The sequence below is a fragment of the Triticum urartu genome, chromosome 3A (genome assembly GCF_056163025.1).
Source record: "Triticum urartu cultivar PI428250 chromosome 3A, HENAU_Tu73, whole genome shotgun sequence".
NCBI classification, from domain to species: Eukaryota; Viridiplantae; Streptophyta; class Magnoliopsida; order Poales; family Poaceae; genus Triticum; species Triticum urartu.
This window is the reverse complement of record NC_141875.1, coordinates 726,008,205-726,030,661: the sequence shown is the minus strand read 5'-3', so window position 1 is coordinate 726,030,661 and position 22,457 is coordinate 726,008,205. Positions and strand designations below refer to the sequence as shown.

Sequence of the window (22,457 nt, the reverse complement as noted above, 5' to 3'; positions counted from 1 at the left end):
TAGCGAGTTCTCTCATCATTAGTGAACAGGGTAGGTATATCATTTAATTTAGTAAGATGTGGCACAACAGTTTCAGATTCATAGCCATGAAAAGGATTAGATTCAACCAAAGTAATTTTATTAGGATCAACAGAGAATTCATAATCCTTATCGGTAACACAGATAGGTGAAGTAGCAAAAGCAGGGTCAGGTTTCATTCTAGCATTTAGAGATTGCTGATTCCATTTAGCTAATAACCTCTTGAGTTCGTATCTATCTTTGCAAGCTAAAATAGCTAAAGAAGCTTCTTTATCAAAAACATAACCCTCGGGAATAACAGGCAAGTCTTCATCATCAATTTCATCAGTATTATCAGATTCAATATTTTCATTCTCTCTAGCCCTAGCAAGTTGTTCATCAAGAAATTCACCAAGTGACACAGTAGTATCAAGCATAGAAGTTGTTTCGTCATAAGTATCATGCATAGCAGAAGTAGCATCATCAATAACATGCGACATATCTGAACGAATAGCAGAAGCAGGTTTAGGTGTCGCAAGTTTACTCAAAACAGAAGGTGAATCAAGTGCAGAGCTAGATGGCAGTTCCTTACCACCCCTCGTAGTTGAGGGATAAATCTTGGTTCTTGGATCTTTCAAGTTCTTCATAATGATAAGTATATATAAATCCCAAGTGACTCAAAGAATAGAGCTATGCTGCCCGGCAACGGCGCCAGAAAATTGTCTTGATAACCCACAAGCATAGTGTAGCGACCAGACCTCAAACAGTCTGATCTCTGTGCTCCGGTGTCATCCCTGGATCAGTAATGCTGACACCACACAGTACTCGGAGGATTTATAGCAGAGTAGCAATCACACACTTATTACATCGAGTGTCTCAAAAGAGAACTTATTACAATAAATATGGCTTAAGGCCATCTAATAATGATAACAGCGGAAAGCTTGGAAGATAAGTGAGTCCATCAACTCCAACGGCATCACTGAGTATAGAACCACGACCTAAACTCCTCAATCGTCGTCTGAAAAGTCTGCAACATTAACGTTGCAGCCCGAAACGGGTCAGCACATGGAATATGCTGGCAAGATAACACATAGAGAGTAATGGAATGCAACAGCTATACTATATGCATATTTGGCTGGTGGAAAGCTCTATGGTTACAGTTTTTGCGTAAAGCCAATTTTTCCCTACTTCAAAGGAATAAATTTAATTACTATCAAGGTGGTTGTTAAACATTGAGAATGGTTGACAACATTCTCAATCCCAATTAAGTAACATCATTAAAACCCAACAATATTAATTTTAGAGTAACATGTTGAGATTCACATGATAATCCAGGTAGTAGATACTCAAGATGTCCATAACCGGGGACACGGCTAACCATGATTAGTTTGTTACACTCTGCAGAGGTTTGCGCACTTTTCCCCACAAGACTCGATCGCCTCCGTTTGGTTTCTCGCACTACCTGGTGTTTGAGAAGACGGATGACCGAGACATAGTCTTTCAGAAGCGCTAGCACCTTATGATCGGGTAGACCGTACCACCTACATCCCCTACATCTGCTAGTCTACCACTTCAAGAGTTCGCACAGCTTAGTCAACTATGCCAGAGCCCATAATGGCTTGTGGCTGCACACGGAAGTTTCTAGTATGAATAATCTCATGATCCCTTTGGGCCTGGGTGGCGGTCCAAAAGAAAAACAGGCAAGTCCTGGAAACCCCAGGTGCCTCAATCCACCCAGATGTGTGTTAGGTTGCCACCTTAGATAAACCACTAATTATCAATCTCACATCTGTCATGGATTTCACTCACCCAATCCACGTCTACTAGCATAGCATGGCATAATAAGCAAACGTAGAAGTAACTCCCAAAGGTTTGATAATAAACAGGTAATAGGTACTACCTCATATACTTCCCATCCCACAATTTAATTAGATCCTAATTATGCAATGTGTGAGGATTGATCTAATGCAATAAAACTGGGTTGTAGAAAAGGTATGATCAAAGTGTTACTTGCCTTGCTGATGATCCGCGTAACCTAGAGATTCGAAGTAACAGGCGGCGCACTCCGGGTATTCTATCGCAGACAAACAACAAGAATACAATAAGTACTCATCTAATGCACAGGTAAAACTCAAATAAAAGATCTAACCAGAAAGTTCAACTTAAGAACCCTGGTTTGCAAAAAGAATCAATTCGAACGAAGCAAAAGAAATCAAACGGCGAAAGAAAACAACTTCATTCTAGTAATCTGGATCTAGGGCAAATTTTACAGTAGCAAAAACATGTTTAAGTTGATTATTCGGAAAGAGGGTTTCGAGACGAAACTCCAGGCGCTTGAATCGCCTGCTTCCGATAAACGAGCGAAAAGTTATACTAAAACGAAAATCGGATCAGAAATCGCGATCAGAAAATAACCGCGAAAAATCCGATGAAAAAGAAAACGACGAACAGAATTTTTTTTAAACGGCACGGATGTCGAGGCGGCGGCGAACCTCGGGCGGCGCACTGCTCCGGCGAGTCGGCGGCGGCGGGCGGTAGCGGGGGCAGCTAGCGGCGGCGGCGGCTAGGGTTTCGGCGGTGGCTGGGCTCTCTCTCGGCTCGGGCCTCGGGCGCCTTATAAAGGCCCCGTCCAGGGAGTCCTGGCCAAGTACGGCCCAAAGTCGGTTTCGCGTTTTTTTTAAATAATTCCGCTCGGAAGAAAAATAAAAAGAAATATTAAACGGACTCCAAAAATCACGAAATAAATTTTGCCGGGTTCCTAAAATCAAGCCCGATAAAGTGAACATTTATCTGGGCCCAAACTACAACTTTGAAAAACGTGCATTTTTCCTAAATTCAATTAAAATACCGAAAAACTCTGAAATAAAACTTATTTGATTTTTTTATTAAATCCTCAATATTTCTATATTTTGGGAAAGTCATTTTATTCCCTCTCTCATATTTTTGCAATAGAAATAATTGATGATAAAATAAATAAAATCAAATGATCCTGTTTACATAATTTGAGAAAACTCAAATATGTAAATAACGAAATCCCCAACTCTCTCCGTGGGTCCTTGAGTTGCTTAGGATTTTCTAGGATCAAAAACAAAAGCAAAATAAACATGATATGCATGATGACCTAGTGTATAACATTCCAAATTGAAATTTTGGGATGTTACAAACCTACCCCCCTTAAGATGAATCTCGCCCTCGAGATTCGGGTTGGCTAGAAAATAGGTGAGGGTGGTCTTTGAGCAAATCTTCCTCTCGCTCCCAGGTGGCTTCATCCTCCGTGTGGTGGCTCCACTGAACTTTGCAAAACTTGATAACCTTGCTGCGAGTAACTCGGCTGGCAAACTCGAGAATCTTGACTGGTTTCTCCTCATAGGTCAAATTGTTATCCAACTGAATTGCTTCCAATGGCACCGTGTCTCTCAAAGGTATGTCAGCCATCTCTGCGTGACACTTCTTCAACAGAGAAACGTGAAACACATCATGAACTCCTGTTAATCCTTCTGGCAATTCCAACTTGTAAGCCACTTCTCCCATACGCTCCAAAACTCGATATGGTCCTACAAATCGTGGCGCTAACTTCCCCTTAACTCCAAAACGCTTAATCCCTCGAAGTGGGGATACTCGAAGATAAGCTCTGTCTCCGACTTCGTAAACTGTCTCCTCGCGTTTTGAATCTGCGTAGCTCTTCTGCCTGGATTGGGCTACCTTGAGCCTATCGTGAATCAACTTCACCTTCTGTTCAGACTCCTTAATCAGATCTGGTCCAAACAACTAGCAGTCTCCAACTTCATCCCATGACAACGGTGTCCTGCACCTCCTTCCGTACAAAGCTTCGAAAGGTGCCATCTTCAAACTGGTTTGATAGCTATTATTATAAGAGAACTCTGCATATGGCAAATTATCGTCCCAACTAGATCCATAATCTAGCGCACAAGCTCTCAGCATATCCTCCAAAATCTGATTGACTCTCTCGGTCTGTCCATCTGTCTGCAGATGAAAAGATGTACTAAATTCTAGCCTAGTACCCAAAGTCTCATGCAACTGCTTCCAGAACTTTGAGGTAAACTGGGTTCCTCTATCTGATACGATGCTCCTCGGAACTCCATGCAAACATACGATCCTGGTCATGTATATCTTTGCCAACTTAGCACTGGTGTAAGTGGTCTTTACTGGGATGAAATGTGCTACCTTCGTCAATCAATCGACTACAACCCAAATCGAATCATAGCCTGAACGAGTCCTTGGTAATCCCGTGATAAAATCCATGCCTAGCTTATCCCACTTCCATTCGGGTATCGGCAATGGTTGCAACAATCCTGCTGGCTTCTGATGCTCTGCCTTTACTCTCTGGCATACATCACAAACTGCTACATACTCCGCAATATCCTTTTTCATTCCGGTCCACCAGAAAATATCCTTCAAATCCAAATACATCTTGGTATTTCCTGGGTGAATCGAATATGGTGAATCATGTGCCTCTTGCATAATCAACTTTCTGATCTCCGGGTCATTGGGTACATAAACACGGTCTTCAAACCATAGGGTGTCGTGCTCATCCTCACGAAATCCTTTAGCTTTTCCTTGGCTCAGTTTCTCCTTTATAGAAGCAATCTCCTTGTCATTTTTCTGAGCTTCTCTGATTCTATTCATCAGAGTTGACTGGATTTCCAACGCTGCTACATAGCCTCTCGGAACTATTTCCATACATAGTTCACGAAAATTTTCTGCTAACTCCTTGGGTATTTCTCCCGTCATTAGTGTATTGACATGACTCTTACGGCTCAATGCGTCAGCTACTACATTAGCTTTCTCGGGATGATAATGCAATTTCATATCATAATCCTTGATGAGCTCCAACCATCTCCTTTGTCTGAGATTCAACTCCTTCTGCGTGAAGATGTACTTCAAACTCTTATGATCCGTGTACACCTCACAATGGTTTCCAATGAGGAAATGTCTCCATGTCTTCAATGCATGCACTACGGCTGCTAACTCCAAATCATGCGTGGCATAATTCAATTCGTGGGGCTTCAATTGTCATGAAGCATACAAAACAACTCTTCCTTCCTGCATAAGCACTGCTCCAAGTCCTCGACGTGAAGCGTCGCAATACACCTCAAAATCCTTGGTTTGATCAGGCAAAATCAACACTGGTGAGGTAACCAAATGGTTCTTCAACTCCTGGAAACTTGCCTCACACTCCTCAGTCCATTTGAACTTAGTATCCTTCTTCAACAACTCCATCATAGGTTTCGCGATCTTTGAGAAGTTCTCAATAAATCTCCGGTAGTATCCTGCGAGTCCAAGAAAACTCCGGATCTCTCCAACTGTTGTTGGTGCTTCCCACTTGGTCACGGTTTCAACTTTAGCGGGATCTACTGCTATACCTTCTCCAGATATAACATGTCCGAGGAATCCTACTTCCTTCAACCAAAACTCACATTTGCTGAACTTGGCATATAATTGGTGTTCTCTGAGCTTTCCAAGTACCAAACGCAAATGCTCCTTATGTTCCTCTTCATTCTTCGAATATACCAGGATATCATCAATGAACACTACGACGAACTTATCCAAAAACTCCATAAACACTTTGTTCATCATGTTCATAAAATAGGCAGGCGCGTTAGTCAGTCCAAATGACATAACGGTATAGTCATACAGCCCATACCTGGTGGTAAAAGCTGTCTTAGGAATATCCTATTCTCGAATCTTCAACTGGTGGTATCCTGATCGCAAATCGATCTTGGAAAACACTTTGGCTCCTTGCAATCGATCAAACAGATCATTGATCATTGGTAGCGGGTACTTGTTCTTGATTGTTACTTCGTTCAATCCTCGATAATCAACAACCATCCTTAACGATCCATCCTTCTTATCTACTAGAAGTACTGGTGATCCCCAAGGCGAAGAACTTGGGCGGATGTAACCTTTATCCAGTAACTCCTTAATCTGCTTCTTAATTTCCACCAAATCCTTTGCTGGCATCCTATATGGTCTCTTTGATATTGGCCCACAAAAGCTCAATCAAAAACTCAATGTCTCTATCCGGTGGCATGCCTGGCAACTCTTCGAGAAATACATCAGGAAAATCCTTTACCATTGGTACTTCCTCCTGCACAACTCCTGATAAGGAATTTACTTGTGTCCTCTTTGGCACATGCCGGGATACATACTTGATCCTTCTTTCTTCTGGTGTGGTAAGCAAAATTGACTTACTAGCACACTCAATATTCCCTTCATACTTTGATAACCAATCCATGCCTAATATCACATCCAATCCTTGTGATTCCAATACTATTAGGTCTGAGGGAAAAACATAGTTACCAATCCTTAATGGTAACCGATCACACCATAGACTTGCCACATACTCTGCTCCTGGCGAGGTTACTAACATGGGTGACCTAAGGGCTTGGGTTGGTAGGTTATACTTATCCACAAATCCCCTTGAGATGTATGAATGCGATGCACCAGTATCAAAAAGAACGAGTGCAGTAAATGACTTAACCAAAACTTACCTATTACTGCATCGGGCTGAGCTTCAACCTCCTCCACATTAACGTGGTTCACCTATCCCCTGTTGAAAGGGTTCGGCTTCTTTCCAGAACTTCCATTGCCATTTTGTCCTTCAGGACAGTCATGTGCATAATGTCCTGGCTTCGAACACTTATAGCAAGTGACGTGGCTCAAGTCCTTCTTGGCTGGGGTTGATGGGGTGCTGCGGTTCTGGACATTGCTTCCTCCATTCCCATTACCATTCTTGGTGCCATTGTGATTGTGCGAGCTACCTACTCCATGGGTATGCTGAAATTGTCCTCCCGGTCTAGGGGTAAAACGTGGCTTCTGCTGAGCTCCTGAATTATACTTTCCTTGTCCATACTTCCTCTTGCGGTTCTCAATTTGCTGCTGCTTCCCTTCAATCATAAAAGCACGATCTACCAACTCCTGGTAGTTGTTGAAGGTGGCTACCATCAACTGCATACTCAACTCATCATTCAATCCTTCCAGGAATTTCTCCTGCTTAGCTGCATCCGTAGCAACGTCATCTGGGGCATAACGTGCTAGCTTACTAAACTCCTCCACATACTGGCCAACTGTCCGTCCTCCTTGGCGTAAGTTACAAAACTCACGCTTCTTCATGGCCATTGCTCCTGCTGAAACATGGGCGGTACGAAAAGCCTACTGGAACTGGTCCCATGTGACAGTGTCGACTGGGAAGGTGGCTGTGAAATTCTCCCACCAAGATGCTGCGGGTCCTTCTAACTGATGTGCGGCAAACTTCACCTTCTCCGCATCTGCGCATCCTGCTGGGGTCAACTCTCTAGCTATCTTGCGGAGCCAATCATCTGCTACTATCGGCTCGGTGCTACTGGAAAACACCGACGGATTTAGCCTAAGAAAATGGGCTAAGTGGTCAACAGGTGGTGGTGGTGGTGGTGGCTTATTGTTGTTCCCCTGATTCTGATTCTGAACTAGCAACTGCATCAAGGTGTTCTGCTACTGGATCAACTGGGTGAGCTCCGGCGGAAAGGCAAATCCGGGGTCACGTCTCGGAGGCATCTGAGGGTTTAGAAAAGATGAGATATAAGAATAGAGGGGGTCTAAAGGGAAAACACTACCCATATGCACATGAGGCAAAAACAAACAATTCACTTCAATCAATCAAACAAAGGCATACAATCGATCTAGCTATCGCAAAAGTGCTCGGACTACTATATTTACATGGTGGACTACTACTACTGATGAGGTGGTCTACTAGAAATATTCTACGGTTGTAGACTCCATGATATCTGCTCCTGCTTCATCCACATAGTCATCATCGCTACTATCTTGTTCCGAGTCGGTGCCGTCAATGATGATGTAGTCTTCCGGGCTAATCTCATTGGGTTCTTCGTCTTCATCTACTGGAGTCGGGCCTCCCATAAATATTCCAATCTTCTTGATTAGATCGTCATTCTTCTCCACCAATACTTCAATTTCTTCTTCATAATCTTCACGTGTAGCCTTGAGTTCTTCCTCCAGTTCCTTGATTCTAGTCATAGCCTTCTTCAAATCTATCATGTCGACGCACATCTGATTCTCCTGTCGTCGAATGTGCTGATTTAACTCCTGAATAAAAGCGGCAATTGATCTATCTTTCCTGGTGCTGATCATCTCCCAGTGTTCATCTCGGCGCCCACAAATCTGGTAGATAGTATCCTTGAGATCCTTGCGGTAGATTTCTCCAATGCGTCCCATGGCGATGTGAGCTGCCATACTCTTTCCTAGACTCCAAGTTGGTGCATCAAAAGAAAACTCTATGGGCTCAGTGACTGGCATGAACGTCCTTCCTGGAACTTGAACTTGAATCATCCAGCGCTCTTCTTCAGGTAAAGTGGCGTTGTAGGTTCCCGTGAAGCTTGGTACTCCTATGTTCAGGTATCTAGTGACTTCCTTCAAGTGGCGTCCAAAGGGTGTATCTTCATCCGGTTGTGTGAACTTGTTCCTTGCATCCGCCATCCTAAAGAGTAGAAAAGATGAGAAGTCAGAAGAGGAGAGAGTGAGCAATGATCTAGGTCTTTAGCTTAGTGGTCGTGTCCTACAGTCAGCGTGTGCTCTGATACCATCTCTGTAGCGACTAGACCTCAAACAGTCTGATCTCTGTGCTCCGGTGTCATCCCTGGATCAGTAATGCTGACACCACACAGTACTCGGAGGATTTATAGCAGAGTAGCAATCACACACTTATTACATCGAGTGTCTCAAAAGAGAACTTATTACAATAAATATGGCTTAAGGCCATCTAATAACGATAACAGCGGAAGGCTTGGAAGATAAGTGAGTCCATCAACTCCAACGGCATCACTGAGTATAGAACCATGACCTAAACTCCTCAATCGTCGTCTGAAAAGTCTGCAACATTAATGTTGCAGCCCGAAACGGGTCAGCACATGGAATATGCTGGCAAGATAACACATAGAGAGTAATGGAATGCAACAGCTATAATATATGCATATTTGGCTGGTGGAAAGCTCTATGGTTATAGTTTTTGCGTAAAGCCAATTTTTCCCTACTTCAAAGGAATAAATTTAATTACTATCAAGGTGGTTGTTAAACATTGAGAATGGTTGACAGCATTCTCAATCCCAATTAAGTAACATCATTAAAACCCAACAATATTAATTTTAGAGTAACATGTTGAGATTCACATGATAATCTTGGTAGTAGATACTCAAGATGTCCATAACCGGGGACACGGCTAACCATGATTAGTTTGTTACACTCTGCAGAGGTTTGCGCACTTTTCCCCACAAGACTCGATCGCCTCCGTTTGGTTTCTCGCACTACATGGTTGTCGGGGGACTAATCCACGAACACCTATGGGACAAGCGGACCGAGTCCCTTTCGGTTCGGCGGGGGCGGAGGTCGTGGAAAGAGCGGATCGAGGCGAAGCACGCGAGCAGTTTACCCAGGTTCGGGCCGCAAGGATGCGTAAAACCCTACTCCTGCTTTGTGGTTTGTATTGATTTCTTGCTCGGGAGCACGAAGTGCTACAGTACACTTCAGCAGCTAACGAGACCGAGCGTGAGTGTTCGAACCAGCTAACCCCCTTCTATGTTGCGCACGGGCCTCCTTTTATATGCTCAAGGGGTCACCGACAGGTGGCAACGTAGACAAGGGCAAGAAAGGGAAAGGTGCTGCGGTTGGTACAGCTACCTGCTACAGTGTATCATACCTAACCCCGACGGCAGGGGACATGGGCCCTAAATGCCCGTCTGCGTCGCCTAAACAGTGTAAAAGGGACCGTCAGGGACGCCACCGCTCGCCACGGCGGCAATCTTGTCAGCGCCGCTAGCCACCGCTCACCGCTGGCTGCACAACCTCCCGCCACGTACGCTGGTAAGGGTCCCAGAGCGACATGTTGGTGGATGTGCTGGAGCACGGGCATGGAGTGGTGGCTTGCCGCGGCAAGCGCCTTGCCGCGGTCGTTGTCTTGTCGCGTCCGGGAGCTTGTCGCTCACCGGGCCTTGCCGGGACGCGTGGCGCGCCGCGGCAAATTCCTTGAGATGCCTTGGGTGGCCTTCCCGGCAAGCTCCTCTTGCCGGGGTCTTGAGGTGCCTTGGTTGGCCTTCCCGGCAAGCTCCTCTTGCCGGGGTCTTGACTTGGATACTTTGTTCTTGAACGGCTCCTGAGGAACCACGGAGGACCTTGGCGGTCACCCGGCAAGCCTTGCCGCGGGATGCTGCGACTGCCCGTGCACAAGTTCGGGATACTAGGGTACCCCTACTCTAGTACACCGACAGGAGCCCCCGGGCCTGGGCCATACACGGTGCCGAGCGCTGTTGGGCCAGGCCCAAAACAGTGCACGGGCACAAGCGGCCTAGGTTACGTCGTATCTTTCTCCGTATCCACCACGCCCTCCCCTAACGGCACGCGTTGAATGCGGCATCGTGGGAGAGATCGTGGGTGGTTATTTTATTCGAAAATGCGGAACGTCCGCCCCCTCCCTCTTTATAAGCAGGGGAAACGGGGGCAGTCCGCACATTCGCCCGTTGCTGCTTCCAATTTCAGAAATCTCCGCCGCTCCCTCGTCTTCCCAAAGCCGAAAGAGAGCAGCGCTCCGCCCCCCATCGCCACCAGCGCCACCAACGCCATCAATCTCCTCCACCACTTCCTCCATGGCTCCAAAAGCCGACAAGGGGAAGGTCGTGAAGTCGACCGAGGCGCAGCGGCTCGCGGCGCTGCGGAAGGAGCGCGCAGTTTCCCCCCCCCCCAAGCTTGCCGCGAGCTGAGCGAGAACTACTACCGCTTCTGGTCGGCGGAGACGCGAGCGCATCCGCGCACGAAGGTACTCCCCGCCGCCGCTTGGAAGAAGGCCCCAAATGGATACCCCTTCTTCGCTCTGTTCTTCTACTGCGGGCTCTGCCCGCCTTTCTCTGAATTCTTCTGTGACATCATGAATACCTATGGATTCCACCTCCTTGACTTCATCCCCAATGCCGTTCTGACCATGGCAGTTTTCGCACATCTCTGCGAAAACTTTGTCGGAGTCCATCCCAACGTAGCCCTCTTTCGCCACTTCTTCATACCCCGAGTAGAGAGAGGGGAGCCATTATCCGGCGGAATCGCCTGGATCTCGAGGGCCGGCAAGAAAGAAACCTATCTGGAGGGAGAATTCCGCAGCAAGTGGGAGGAGTGGAGGGCAGATTGGTGCTAGATTGACGAGGAGAATCCGCAGCCATTCACCACCCGGCGCCAAACCCCAGTAGCACGCGGCAGCGATTATAGTGACGTGGCCCCGGAAGACGACAGGCTGAAGATTGCCGTCACCAGGATCCTGCGCCTCAGGCTTGCCGGACTCACCGTAGGCGCTGTTGGCGCGGACTTTCTTCGCCGCCGCATTGCCCCCCTGCAGGAACGGGGGAGACCCACTTGGGAGTTCAAGAATGCGGCGGACATCATGAGGCTGCGGCTGGGCCTCAACTACAACTTCACAGTTCTGGAGCTCAACGCGATGCTCCAGGAGCTCTTCAAGTATGACCCCCAACATCCCGAAGTTTTCAGGTTGCCGGGGGGCGTCGTTCTGTTGTGCAACAATTCCTCGCTTGACCGCATCCGTGCAATGATGCCGGAGTGTGACTCGCATGGAATTGTGCCAACTTGGCAGGAACCTGGAGACGACGTCGTGCAGCAATTCTTCGATGACTTGGTAGAAGTGGCGATCCGTGCCGACGAGAAGGATGGCCTCACCCGCGACACCATCGATGCGGAGATGGCACTTATCGCCACTAGGCTGGAGGAGGCGGCGGCAGCCGCGGCCGCGGGCGAGTTTGGATTCACCGTGGAGGAGGCAGATGCAGCAGAGGCGGGAAGCCGTGCCGAGCGACAGGAGCCTGCCGGCGAGAAAGAGCTTGCCGGGCAGAATGTTGAGTCGAGCGAGCCCGCCAAGGATACGAGCGGCTCGCTGGAGATCAACTCATCTTCCACTTCGTCTTCGGGCAGCTCGCCGCAAGCAGAGCCTCCATCCCCACCAAGAAGGCGTCTCTGCAAGGCCGGTGACGTAGCGGAGCGGCAAGCGGGTCAACAGTCGCCGCGCCGCGTGACACGCTCCACCGCGGCAAACACCGTTGCCGCGGGAGCGCCTCATGCTGCGACGACAACTGGAGCGGGGCCCTCCCGGACCACCGCTTCTGCTCCTGCCGCTTCTCATGCCGCGATGACAGCTGGAGCAGGGTCGTCTCAGACTGCCGCCACTGCTCCCGCCAAGCGGCCAAGGGAAGCTTCTCCTCCGCCTCCCCGCGCCGGGCGCGCGCCGGACTTCGACTTCTCCGCGTTCAGCTCCGACGAGGAAGAAGAAGAAGAGCAAGCTTCTCTTGCTGTTCTTCAATCCTTGCTGTTTGTCTGGTATCTCACTTGCTTTTCTCTGAACTTGTTCCTCTTTAGGACTCTGGCCCAGAGAGCAGCAAAGAGGGCCAAGGTCCCGGTGATCGTCATCGAGGACGAACCTAGTGTGACAGCAGGAGGTGCGCCCGAGACAACCTTGCCGGACCCGGCAACTTTTCTCCAGAGCAGCCCCCAGCGTAAGTATATGGTTTGCTTTCCGCTTGTGAGGTGCGCATGGATACTCTGTTTTTGCTGATATTTGATTGCTGATTTGTGTAGGAGCAGAGAAGCCCCACCAGGAGTCAAGGGAGAATCCCCCGACAAGGGAGAATTCTCCGGCAAGGGAGGGCTTCCCGGTAAGGGATAGGTCTCCGGCAAGGGAGAGCGCCAGCGGCCCCCCGACGGTGGAGACCATGACTGCAGAACCCGGCACAGGTACTCCTCTTGCTTCAAGGCTTCCCTTGGGTTCTTCTTCTCTTAATCTTCTTTTTGTTGGATTTTCGCTTGACTCTTCTCCCCTTTCCGGCTGTCAGACCCATCTGCTACAGAGCCAATGGAGACCGAGGTCACCGCCGAAGAAGCGGCCGGTGCTGGCGGTCCCGCCGGCGCAGAGGCCGCCAAGGCTGCCGTCGCAGTAGCTGGCGAGGGGTCTGGCGATCGCACTGACGGCCCTGAGGCCGCAGGAGCGTCAGGCGCTACACCGACCGCCAACCCGTCCGCCGCTGCCGCAGCGCCAGGCTCCGGAGAGCCCCAGGCAGGCGTCTACCTGAAGGCCGGCGAAGGTGTCTTCATCAACCTCCCCTGGGCGTCGAGCTCCAGGGCGCCGGTCGAGGGAGAGATCTTCGACGGGGAAGTGCTCGCCTCCGCCGGGCTGACGCTGGTTGACGCGCCAAGCAGCAGCAGCAACGAGCCCAAAGAAGAGCGGCTGCTGCGGAAGTTGATGTCGCTCTACCGCGCGCGGCAAGCGAAGCTGGAATCCCGCGAGGCGCTTGTCGCGAAGGCGGGAGCAGATATTGAGAAGCGCGCGGAAGAGCTCGGGGGTTTCCACCGGGAAGCTCTCCGATCCCTGGTGGAGGAGCGGGAGCAACTTGCCGAAGCGCAGAAGGCCTTCCTCCTCGGGAAGGCTGAAGTCGAAGAGCAACAGCGGCTTGCCGCTGTGAAGCTATCCGCGGAGGAGGGCGAGCTGGCGCAGCGGATGGTCAATCTTGACGCCCACGAGGAGGAGCTTACCGCGCGTGAGGAAAGACTTGGCGCAGCCCTCAAGCAAGCAGAGGACGCTGCCGCCGCCGAGGCTGCCAAGAAGGAGTTGGAGACGAAGGTGGCGCAGCTAGAAGCTGATCTTGCCGAGAAGGGCAAAGAGCTCAGCGCCGCCAAGGACTCCAACGCGAATCTTGAGTCGAAGCTGACCACTTTGACCAGGATGCTGGATGGCGCCAAGAAGCAGGAGGCGGCTTTGAAGGAGGAGATCAAGGCCGACAAGGCACTGCTAGAGAGTGTTGCCGCCACCCAAAACGCCTTCAGGGAGACTGTGGAGCATTGGACGGAGAGTCTTGTGGTTGCTGCCACAGATATTGACAAGGAGTTGGCGCACCTGGGGATGGAGGATCTCGGGTATCCCTCCGACGAGAACCTCCAACCCAGCGCCAAGCTCGTCTTGTTCTTCAAGGGCGTGGCGACGGCCCTCCAGCGACTCTGGGAGAGGATCCCGAAGCAGCTGGCCGACGAGTCGCGCAAGATCTGCGCGGGAGCTCTTCAGAAAGTGTTGGTGAAGGTGGCCTTCCGCAATCCGGGCCTCAACTTCACCAACGTCCTCAAGACCCTGCCACCGGATGCCGATCTGGAGGCGCTCAAGGCCCTTGTCACACCCATTGTGGACAAGGTGAGCGGGATCAAGAGGATCGAGGGCGATCGCGTAGATTAGGCCGCCCATTTCTTCTTTCCTTGTCGCTGTTTGTCATGTTATGAAAACAATCTATTAGAGCTGCGAGAAGCTATCTTTGTAATATAACTTTATTCTGGGTAGTGATTGCAATGTTATTCCCTTTACTTGATTCCTCCCTTTGTATGTCTTTTTACCCTACGCTTTTAGGGAACTTGCCGGTGCAGGCACCTGAGCCGCGAGCGCTGAGTGCGGGACGTCAGCAGCCTGCTGGCGGTGCCGCTACCGACAAGAAACCTTGTCGCAACTAGTTGCAGCTCACTTAAGTTGTTGAGCGGACTCGAAACAAAGTAAGGGCGCAACCAGCTACGAGTTGGTTCCTCCGCGCACAGGTTTTCCATACAAAGTGCGGTCGTTCAAGGGAGATAACTTAAAATTTAAAAAATCTGATTGCTCAAACTTTGGCAACTTAGCTTTTCTGTTGTTTGCTTCCCGGTAAGGCGAAATTTTCTTGAATGACGCCTGGTCCATACCATTATCTTCTCCTTTCCCCTCGGCAAACTTGTGGGCGAGGGAACCTTCCTTTCCTTGGAAAAAAGAAAGAAGAGAAAATAAAGATATGGAGCCTTGCGGCTCGTTACTGCTTACCGGGGAGTAGGTGCTGCACAAAATGTCAGATAACACATGCAAAAAATAGAAAGCATGAAAATGACAAAATGTGCGGAGCACATGAGCTTTACTTATGCACGGGGTCTGCGCCCGGCTTTGTACAAAGGATTACATGCAATAGCGGCAAGACTTGTACAAAAGGTGGTTGCCGGAACAGGTTCCGGCAACCGCGCCTTACGGGTAAAACTTACGAAGATTCTCAATATTCCAGGAGTTGCTCACCGGAATGGCATCTTCGGTCTCAAGGCGGACAGTGCCAGGCCTAGTGACTCGTTTCACCCGGTAAGGGCCTTCCCAGTTCGGCGTCAACTTGTTGGAATTCTTGGCGGACTGAACACGCCGAAGAACAAGGTCGCCTTCCTCGAAACTTCTGGCATTAACTTTGCGGCTATGGTAGCGGCGCAAAGCTTGCTAGTAGCGAGCAGCTCGCATAGCAGCCTGAAGACGGTCTTCCTCAAGGAGCAGCGTGTCATCTTGTCGCAGCTGCCCTTGCTCGAGCTCATCATAAGCGAGCACTCGAGGTGACCCGGATACGAGTTCTATGGGGATAACTGCTTCTGCTCCATAGACTAGAGCGAAAGGTGTCTGGCCAGTGGCTCGATTTGGCGTCGTTCTGATCGACCAAAGAACCACCGGCAGCTCCTCGATCCAGTTTTTCCCGCACTTGTGCAGCCTGTCGAAAGTCCTGGTCTTGAGCCCGCGCAGCACTTTAGCATTTGCCCTCTCCGCTTGACCGTTGCTTCTCGGGTGAGCAACAGAAGCGAAGTAGACCTTGGCGCCAAGATCTTGGACGTACTGCATGAAGGTGCGGCTCGTGAATTGTGTACCATTGTCGGTGATTATCCTGTTAGGGATCCCGAAGCGGCAAACAATCGACCTGAAGAACTTGACTGCTGACTGTGCTGTCACCTTCCTCACTGGTTCCACTTCCGGCCACTTCGTGAACTTGTCAATTGCAACATACAAGTACTCAAAGCCCCCGACAGCTCGGGGAAAGGGGCCGAGGATGTCGAGCCCCCAGACCAAAAATGGCCAGGATAAAGGGATCGTCTGGAGAGCTTGAGCTGGTTGGTGTATCTGCTTGGAATGGAACTGGCACGCTTCACACATGGTTACTTGTGCAGTTGCATCCTGGAGGGCTGTCGGCCAAAAGAAACCTTGCCGGAAAGCTTTGCCGACAAGTGCTCTTGCGCCAATGTGGTGACCACATATGCCTCCATGTATCTCTGCCAACAGCTTTTGTCCGTCTTCCCGGTGAATACACTTCAATTTCACAGCGTTGAGTCTTCTTCTGTATAGTGTCTTGTCGACAAACTGGTACATACTTGACTGCCGGGCTACTCTTTCCGCTTCTTCTTGCTCTTCGGGAAGCTCTCCTGTCTGAAGGAAACGGACAATCTGCTGCGCCCATGCTGGAGCTTGTGGCTCGACAACATGGACTAAAGGTAAATCTGCTGCTGCGGGAACATCCGCTTCTACGGCAAGAACCTGCGGCTCTGCCGGAGCTTGACGTTCCCCGACAAGCTTTCCGGAGCAAAACTTGTCGGGAGCTTCTGCTTCAACGGAACAAACCCTAGGGCTTGCCGGAGCATCTTGCTCCTTAGCGCTCTTGGTGTTGGTCTCAGCTGCTGCGGGAACATCCACTTCTACGGCGAGAAACTGCGTCTCTGCCGGAGCTTGACGTTCCCCGACAAGCTTGCCGGAGCAAAACTTATCGGGAGTTTCTGCTTCAACGGAACAAACCCTGGGGCTTGCCGGAGCAGACTGCTCCTCAGCGCTCTTGGCGTTGATCTTGGGGACCTTCAAGGAGCTCCCCGATGAGACTCTGGATGGTGGCCCTCCAGTCATCGATCTTGTCTGCTGTTGGAGGGTAGTCAAGGAGCAGTTGAGCTCGCGCCAAAGCTTCTGCTGCAGTGGCGGGCAGTGGTGGCGAACGGTGCGAGGAGCGGGATATGCTCGGACTTCTAACTATGTTAGAATGAGCAGTATCCGGTCCAGGCGACCGCGCCTCGCTCGTGCCAGCATGTTGGTGTGCATGCTGGTCTGGAGCACTCCGAGATCCACCAGCTCGATCTTGGTCCAGTAAACGCATGGTACTATGAGCACCGTGACGCTGCCGGTCCCGCGCCTCATGAGATGGGCGCGGTGCATGTACGGACGCCGAGGCCTTGGAGTGCGCCCGGTCGTTGTGGGATCCGGCTACACCGCCGATGGGCAGCGCAGCCTTGTCCTTGGACCTGGCAGCACCGTGAACTCCCTCGTCGACGCTCGTTCTTCCGCCAGCGTCCACCCCATCAGCCGTTTGCTCCGGTGGTAGCGGGGCGGACGGAGCGGCTGCCTCCGAAGCCTTCTTCTTCGGCGGCATGTCGATGAAGATGATGAAGATCTAGCCCGCGTGAACGCCGGATCTGGTTCACACAACTTCGACGCCCCCTACCTGGCGCGCCAAAGATGTCGGGGGACTAATCCACGAACACCTATGGGACCGGCGGACCGAGTCCCTTTCGGTTCGGCGGGGGCGGAGGTCGTGCAAAGAGCGGATCGAGGCGAAGCACGCGAGCAGTTTACCCAGGTTCGGGCCGCACGGATGTGTAAAACCCTACTCCTGCTTTGTGGTTTGTATTGATTTCTTGCTCGGGAGCGCGAAGTGCTACAGTACACTTCAGCAGCTAACGAGACCGAGCGTGAGTGTTCGAACCAGCTAACCCCCTTCTATGTTGCGCACGGGCCTCCTTTTATATGCTTAAGGGGTCACCGACAGGTGACAATGTAGACAAGGGCAAGAAAGGGAAAGGTGTTGCGGTTGGTACAGCTACCTGCTACAGTGTATCATACCTAACCCCGACGGCAGGGGACAAGGGCCTTAAATGCCCGTCTGCATCGCCTAAACAGTGTAAAAGGGACCGTCAGGGACGCCACCGCTCGCCACGGCGGCAATCTTGTCAGCGCCGCTTGCCACCGCTCACCGCTGGCTGCACAGCCTCCCGCCACGTACGCTGGGAAGGGTCCCAGAGTGACACGTTGGTGGATGTGCTGGAGCGCGGGCATGGAGTGGTGGCTTGCCGCGGCAAGCGCCTTGCCGCGGTCGTTGTCTTGTCGCGTCCGGGAGCTTGTCGCTCACCGGGCCTTGCCGGGACGCGTGGCACGCCGCGGCAAATTCCTTGAGATGCCTTGGGCGGCCTTCCCGGCAAGCTCCTCTTGCCGGGGTCTTGAGGTGCCTTGGTTGGCCTTCCCGGCAAGCTCCTCTTGCCGGGGTCTTGACTTGGATACTTTGTTATTGAATGGCTCCAAAGGAACCACGGAGGACCTTGGCGGTCACCCGGCAAGCCTTGCCGCGGGATGCTGCGACTGCCCGTGCACAAGTTCGGGATACTAGGGTACCCCTACTCTAGTACATCGACAATGGTGTTTGAGAAGACGGATGACCGAGACATAGTCTTTCAGAAGCGCTAGCACCTTACGATCGGGTAGACTGTACCACCTACATCCCCTACATCTGCTAGTCCACCACTGCAAGAGTTCGCACAGCTTAGTCAACTATGCCAGAGCCCATAATGGCTTGTGGCTGCACACGGAAGTTTCTAGTATGAATAATCTCATGATCCCTTTGGGCCTAGGTGGCGGTCCAAAAGAAAAACAGGCAAGTCCTGGAAACCCCAGGTGCCTCAATCCACCCAGATGTGTGTTAGGTTGCCACCTTCACTACAACAGGACCCCTCCTATAGCAACGCATTTTTCCGTATCTAAAATTCCATATATGCGTTGCCAGTGCCTTTACCAACGGTTTGGGATGCGTAGCCTTATCCAGTGTTGCTAGCGCATAATGCAACACTTATATTGCCGTTGGTAAAAGGGACTGTTGCAAGACTACAACAGTTAAAACAGACATCTACAACACTTTTATATGTTGGTGCGTAATGTACAAGAATCAAAATCCCATTGCTTGGCAACGGAGTATTTGCAACGCTCCAAGTGTTGGTACATATAGTGTTATTATTATTTATTATTATTATTATTATTATTATTATTATTGCTAGCAATTAAAGTAATGCTCCATGTAGAGGTGATAATTATGTATTTCAAGTGAAGGAAAAACAAGAGAATATACTGACGAGACAAAGAAATCATATATTAGATAAAATTGTCGGATTACAATAGTGGTTATTACAAGAGAACATCATCCAAATGTGATGCATAATCTAACTATTTTCTGACACTGAAACTTAAACGAAAGCATCCATCAACATCCCTACAACTTAATTAAAACTTAACCAAGGAACAACATCCAACAGGAACGTTATCCCTATGACATAACTAAAACTGATAGCATCCATCGATCAACATCATCATCATCATGACGAAACGGACCATCAACATCTTTCTTTGCATTTGAGTTGCCACACACCCATATACTCATCCATTTATCTTCTGAATCTACAAACAAGAAAATAAAATGAATTGTTAACACACAATGCATTGACATGATGCAAGTACTAACGGAGGCAAGATTAGTCACGTACAAAGGTTGAAGGCCATGCAATCTTTGTTTTTTCAGCATTACCGAGAGTATTGCAATTTTTGCGACTCCGTACCAAATTTTCAGTTTTCTCAAGTGCCATATCGACATGCACCGCCCAGAATTCGTTTCCAATTTCAGCACCATCAAGTTTAAATTTAGGATCACAACTTACAATTGTAGCAAGAGCTACGTCCCTGTTATGTTTTTTCAGGCTCTTCAAGAATACTTTAGTTCCTACCTGTTAGAGGAAACCAAAGTTATCATATGAGAAAACAGAAAAAAGAACAAAGGAGCATATGAAATGAATGAGTACTCTTACAGGTAGTTCATTGGCACCCAACCAACTTAGGGAAGCACTTTGAGAACTCTTACTGCTTGCATTAGCACCTTTTGTTGTTTTTTTGGGCAGGACAACAGTCTAATAGTGGTTATTACGGGAGGAACATCTTCCAAATAAGAAGTAATAAACAGCTAACACCATAGTTTGAACACAAATTTGTTTGTGATTATGAAAAGATACCAGCTTATTTGAAGCAGAAGTTTTTTTCCCCTGACGCGCACTGACATCCTCAAGTAAATTTTCTTTGTTTTGGACAGTGTTCTGATAGCACGATGACCAGTAGATACATAACCATCGGAAACAATATTTTTTGAACATATTGAATATGGTAATGGAAATATACCTTTTGCGCAGCAGAATTTATCTCCCCTTGCCATGCACTAAAATTATGATCAGAAGTTTCATGGTTCTGGACAACATTCTGATAGCAACAAGTAACCACATAAACATGGGAGCAATATAGTTTGATCATAATTTTGGATATGAGACTATGATGATACCTTGGGTGCAGCAGAACATTGTTCTAGTTGTCGTCCACTACCACCATTATGATCCATAGTTTGTTTGTTCTATTATAAAATGGTACAAATCAACTTTTGGGTATTATACATGCAATTGCAAAAAGTGCAAGAGTAACAACTTAAAACTCAGCAATGACAGGTTCCAAAGAGTATTTAAGTAGACAAACCTTATCTGAAACAGAATTGTTGTTTGATGTTTCCAAATCTGCACCATTTGAACCACTTCGCTTGTTCTGTAAATTACTTGGTCGTGTTTTAACAAGTCGGAGTCCATCAACGGGAGGAGCAAGCACCCTCTACATATATCATAACATAAATATTAGTTGAGACATAATTTCTAGAGTGAAATTTTAGGATTTTATGATACAAACTTTTCTGTTTGAGTTATGTCCATCAACCGAAGGTTCAAGCCCAATTGTAGCCATTGGATCTGAAATTTCCTATGATATAAATTCAGAAAGGTTAGTCCACAAACTAAATGAAGCTTATAGTTCATAGAAATTTACCTGATTTGGTTGTCTTTCCATTCTTCTCATCTGCTCCTGTAGTTCCATAATTTTAGCATCTTGATTTTCTTATCTTGCTGTAACTTTTCCAGTTCAACTCTAAATGCTAGCATATCTTCATTTGGTGTGTCCTCCACCGAAGTAAAATGTGTATTCTGGAATATACGTGAAGTAGAAACATCAAAAAGTTTTTTCGGGTATGGAACTAGTCCCAAACCATGTACATGACCAGGCTTGTCATCTCCTAATACTCTGTTTAACGCATCTCCTTTCCATGCAATCTTGCCATCACTGTTATCTGCTAATTCAGGGTTTTTTCCCATAATATCCTTCAACTCTTCCTAAATATACATAAAGAATGTAAATAAGAAGAATATATATAATATCAAATTCAAAAATGACTGGTTGAGAGTTGTAAATATACCACATGAGCATTAATTAGTTTGTTCTTGCAAGTTTTCGGCTTGTGCGTATGGATGAACAAGTGAGCCCTATGAGGATACTTCTTTTCAGGATCTGCATCTTTCTGTTGATATGTAACGTAAACATGAATTACATTACAAAACATGAATGGAAGAGAGATGCATGAAGTTAGTAGAATTTTACCATTTCTTCCCTCTGTCGAGCGAAACTTTTTGTCCCAGTAGTGTGTGTAGACTTCCTCAGTGAACAATTATTCCTATTTGTAGCACTAGTTTCCTATCAAAGATTGAATCAAACCAATTATGTGCATATCTTTCATGGTATCTACAAGACAATATATATATATATAAAGTCCAACAAAGAAAGTTGAAAATGGAATTCTGTAAGTACCTTCGCTTTCTGGGTTGTCCAATGATTAACTAGAGATCTCCACTGATCCGGAGTCACCCATTTTGGTTTATTGTTTAAATTGGCTTCGGTGCTTTTTTTCTCATCAAAATAAATTGCTTTCAGATCGTACTTATGTTGCCTCCATCTGTCTCCAATTGTCTTCAATATATACTTTTCCATGCGAGGAGGATAAAGGAACCTCATCTACAGAACCATTACAACATAAATAGGGTGACTGCAATGTAAGGCAACATAGAACAAGCTAGTAAAGGATATTGAGTGGATTAAAATTTACCTTCACTTGATCTAGTATAGCCTTTACGTTTGTTTTTGTTTTGAGCAATCTCCAATCCTTGTAGCTCAAGCAACACAATGACCCATTCCTTGCAACCGAGCCAAGAAAGTATCCAAGATGTTTAGCCTCTTTTCCAACTGGTTGATCTATGTCATTGCATCGAACCATTATCCTTTTCCCTTTTGGAAGGTTCCAAATATATTTCAGCTTCCTCTTCTTACGCTCTTTTGTTTCTGCATTTTCAGCTGAATATATAGAGGAATGAATTATATATTACGATGATGAATAATCATTTATTGCAGACGGTAAGGAATCAACAACAAACTTACCATCTTCATTTTCATCCGCATCAGCATCATCACGAACTGTGAAGCCTTCTTCATCATTAGTACTTCTTTCATGAACATCAGATGATTCGACATCTTTTTCAATAGAATTATGATGTTCGACCGGTTCTTCCATCATATATTCTTCACTGGATTCAACAACATTAATTCTTGTCCGTGACATATCTGCTGCAACATGAATATGTGGGCAATGAATACTATGTTTTCCAAAAAA

General features: G+C 48.0%; 1 protein-coding gene across 1 annotated transcript; it reads right to left on the bottom strand.

The window, feature by feature from the left end:
* Positions 1 to 19,315: 19,315 nt before the first annotated feature.
* Positions 19,316 to 20,833, bottom strand: LOC125513007 (uncharacterized). The gene is made up of 9 exons (XM_087516246.1): positions 20,789 to 20,833; positions 20,654 to 20,722; positions 20,450 to 20,578; positions 20,262 to 20,330; positions 20,105 to 20,182; positions 19,942 to 20,022; positions 19,741 to 19,839; positions 19,423 to 19,659; positions 19,316 to 19,336 (listed from the first exon to the last, which is right to left on the bottom strand). Exons 1-9 carry the CDS (start codon positions 20,816 to 20,818, stop codon positions 19,316 to 19,318), a joined length of 813 nt encoding a protein of 270 aa, XP_087372372.1. The 5' UTR covers positions 20,819 to 20,833.
* Between the last annotated feature and the right edge of the window lie 1,624 nt (positions 20,834 to 22,457).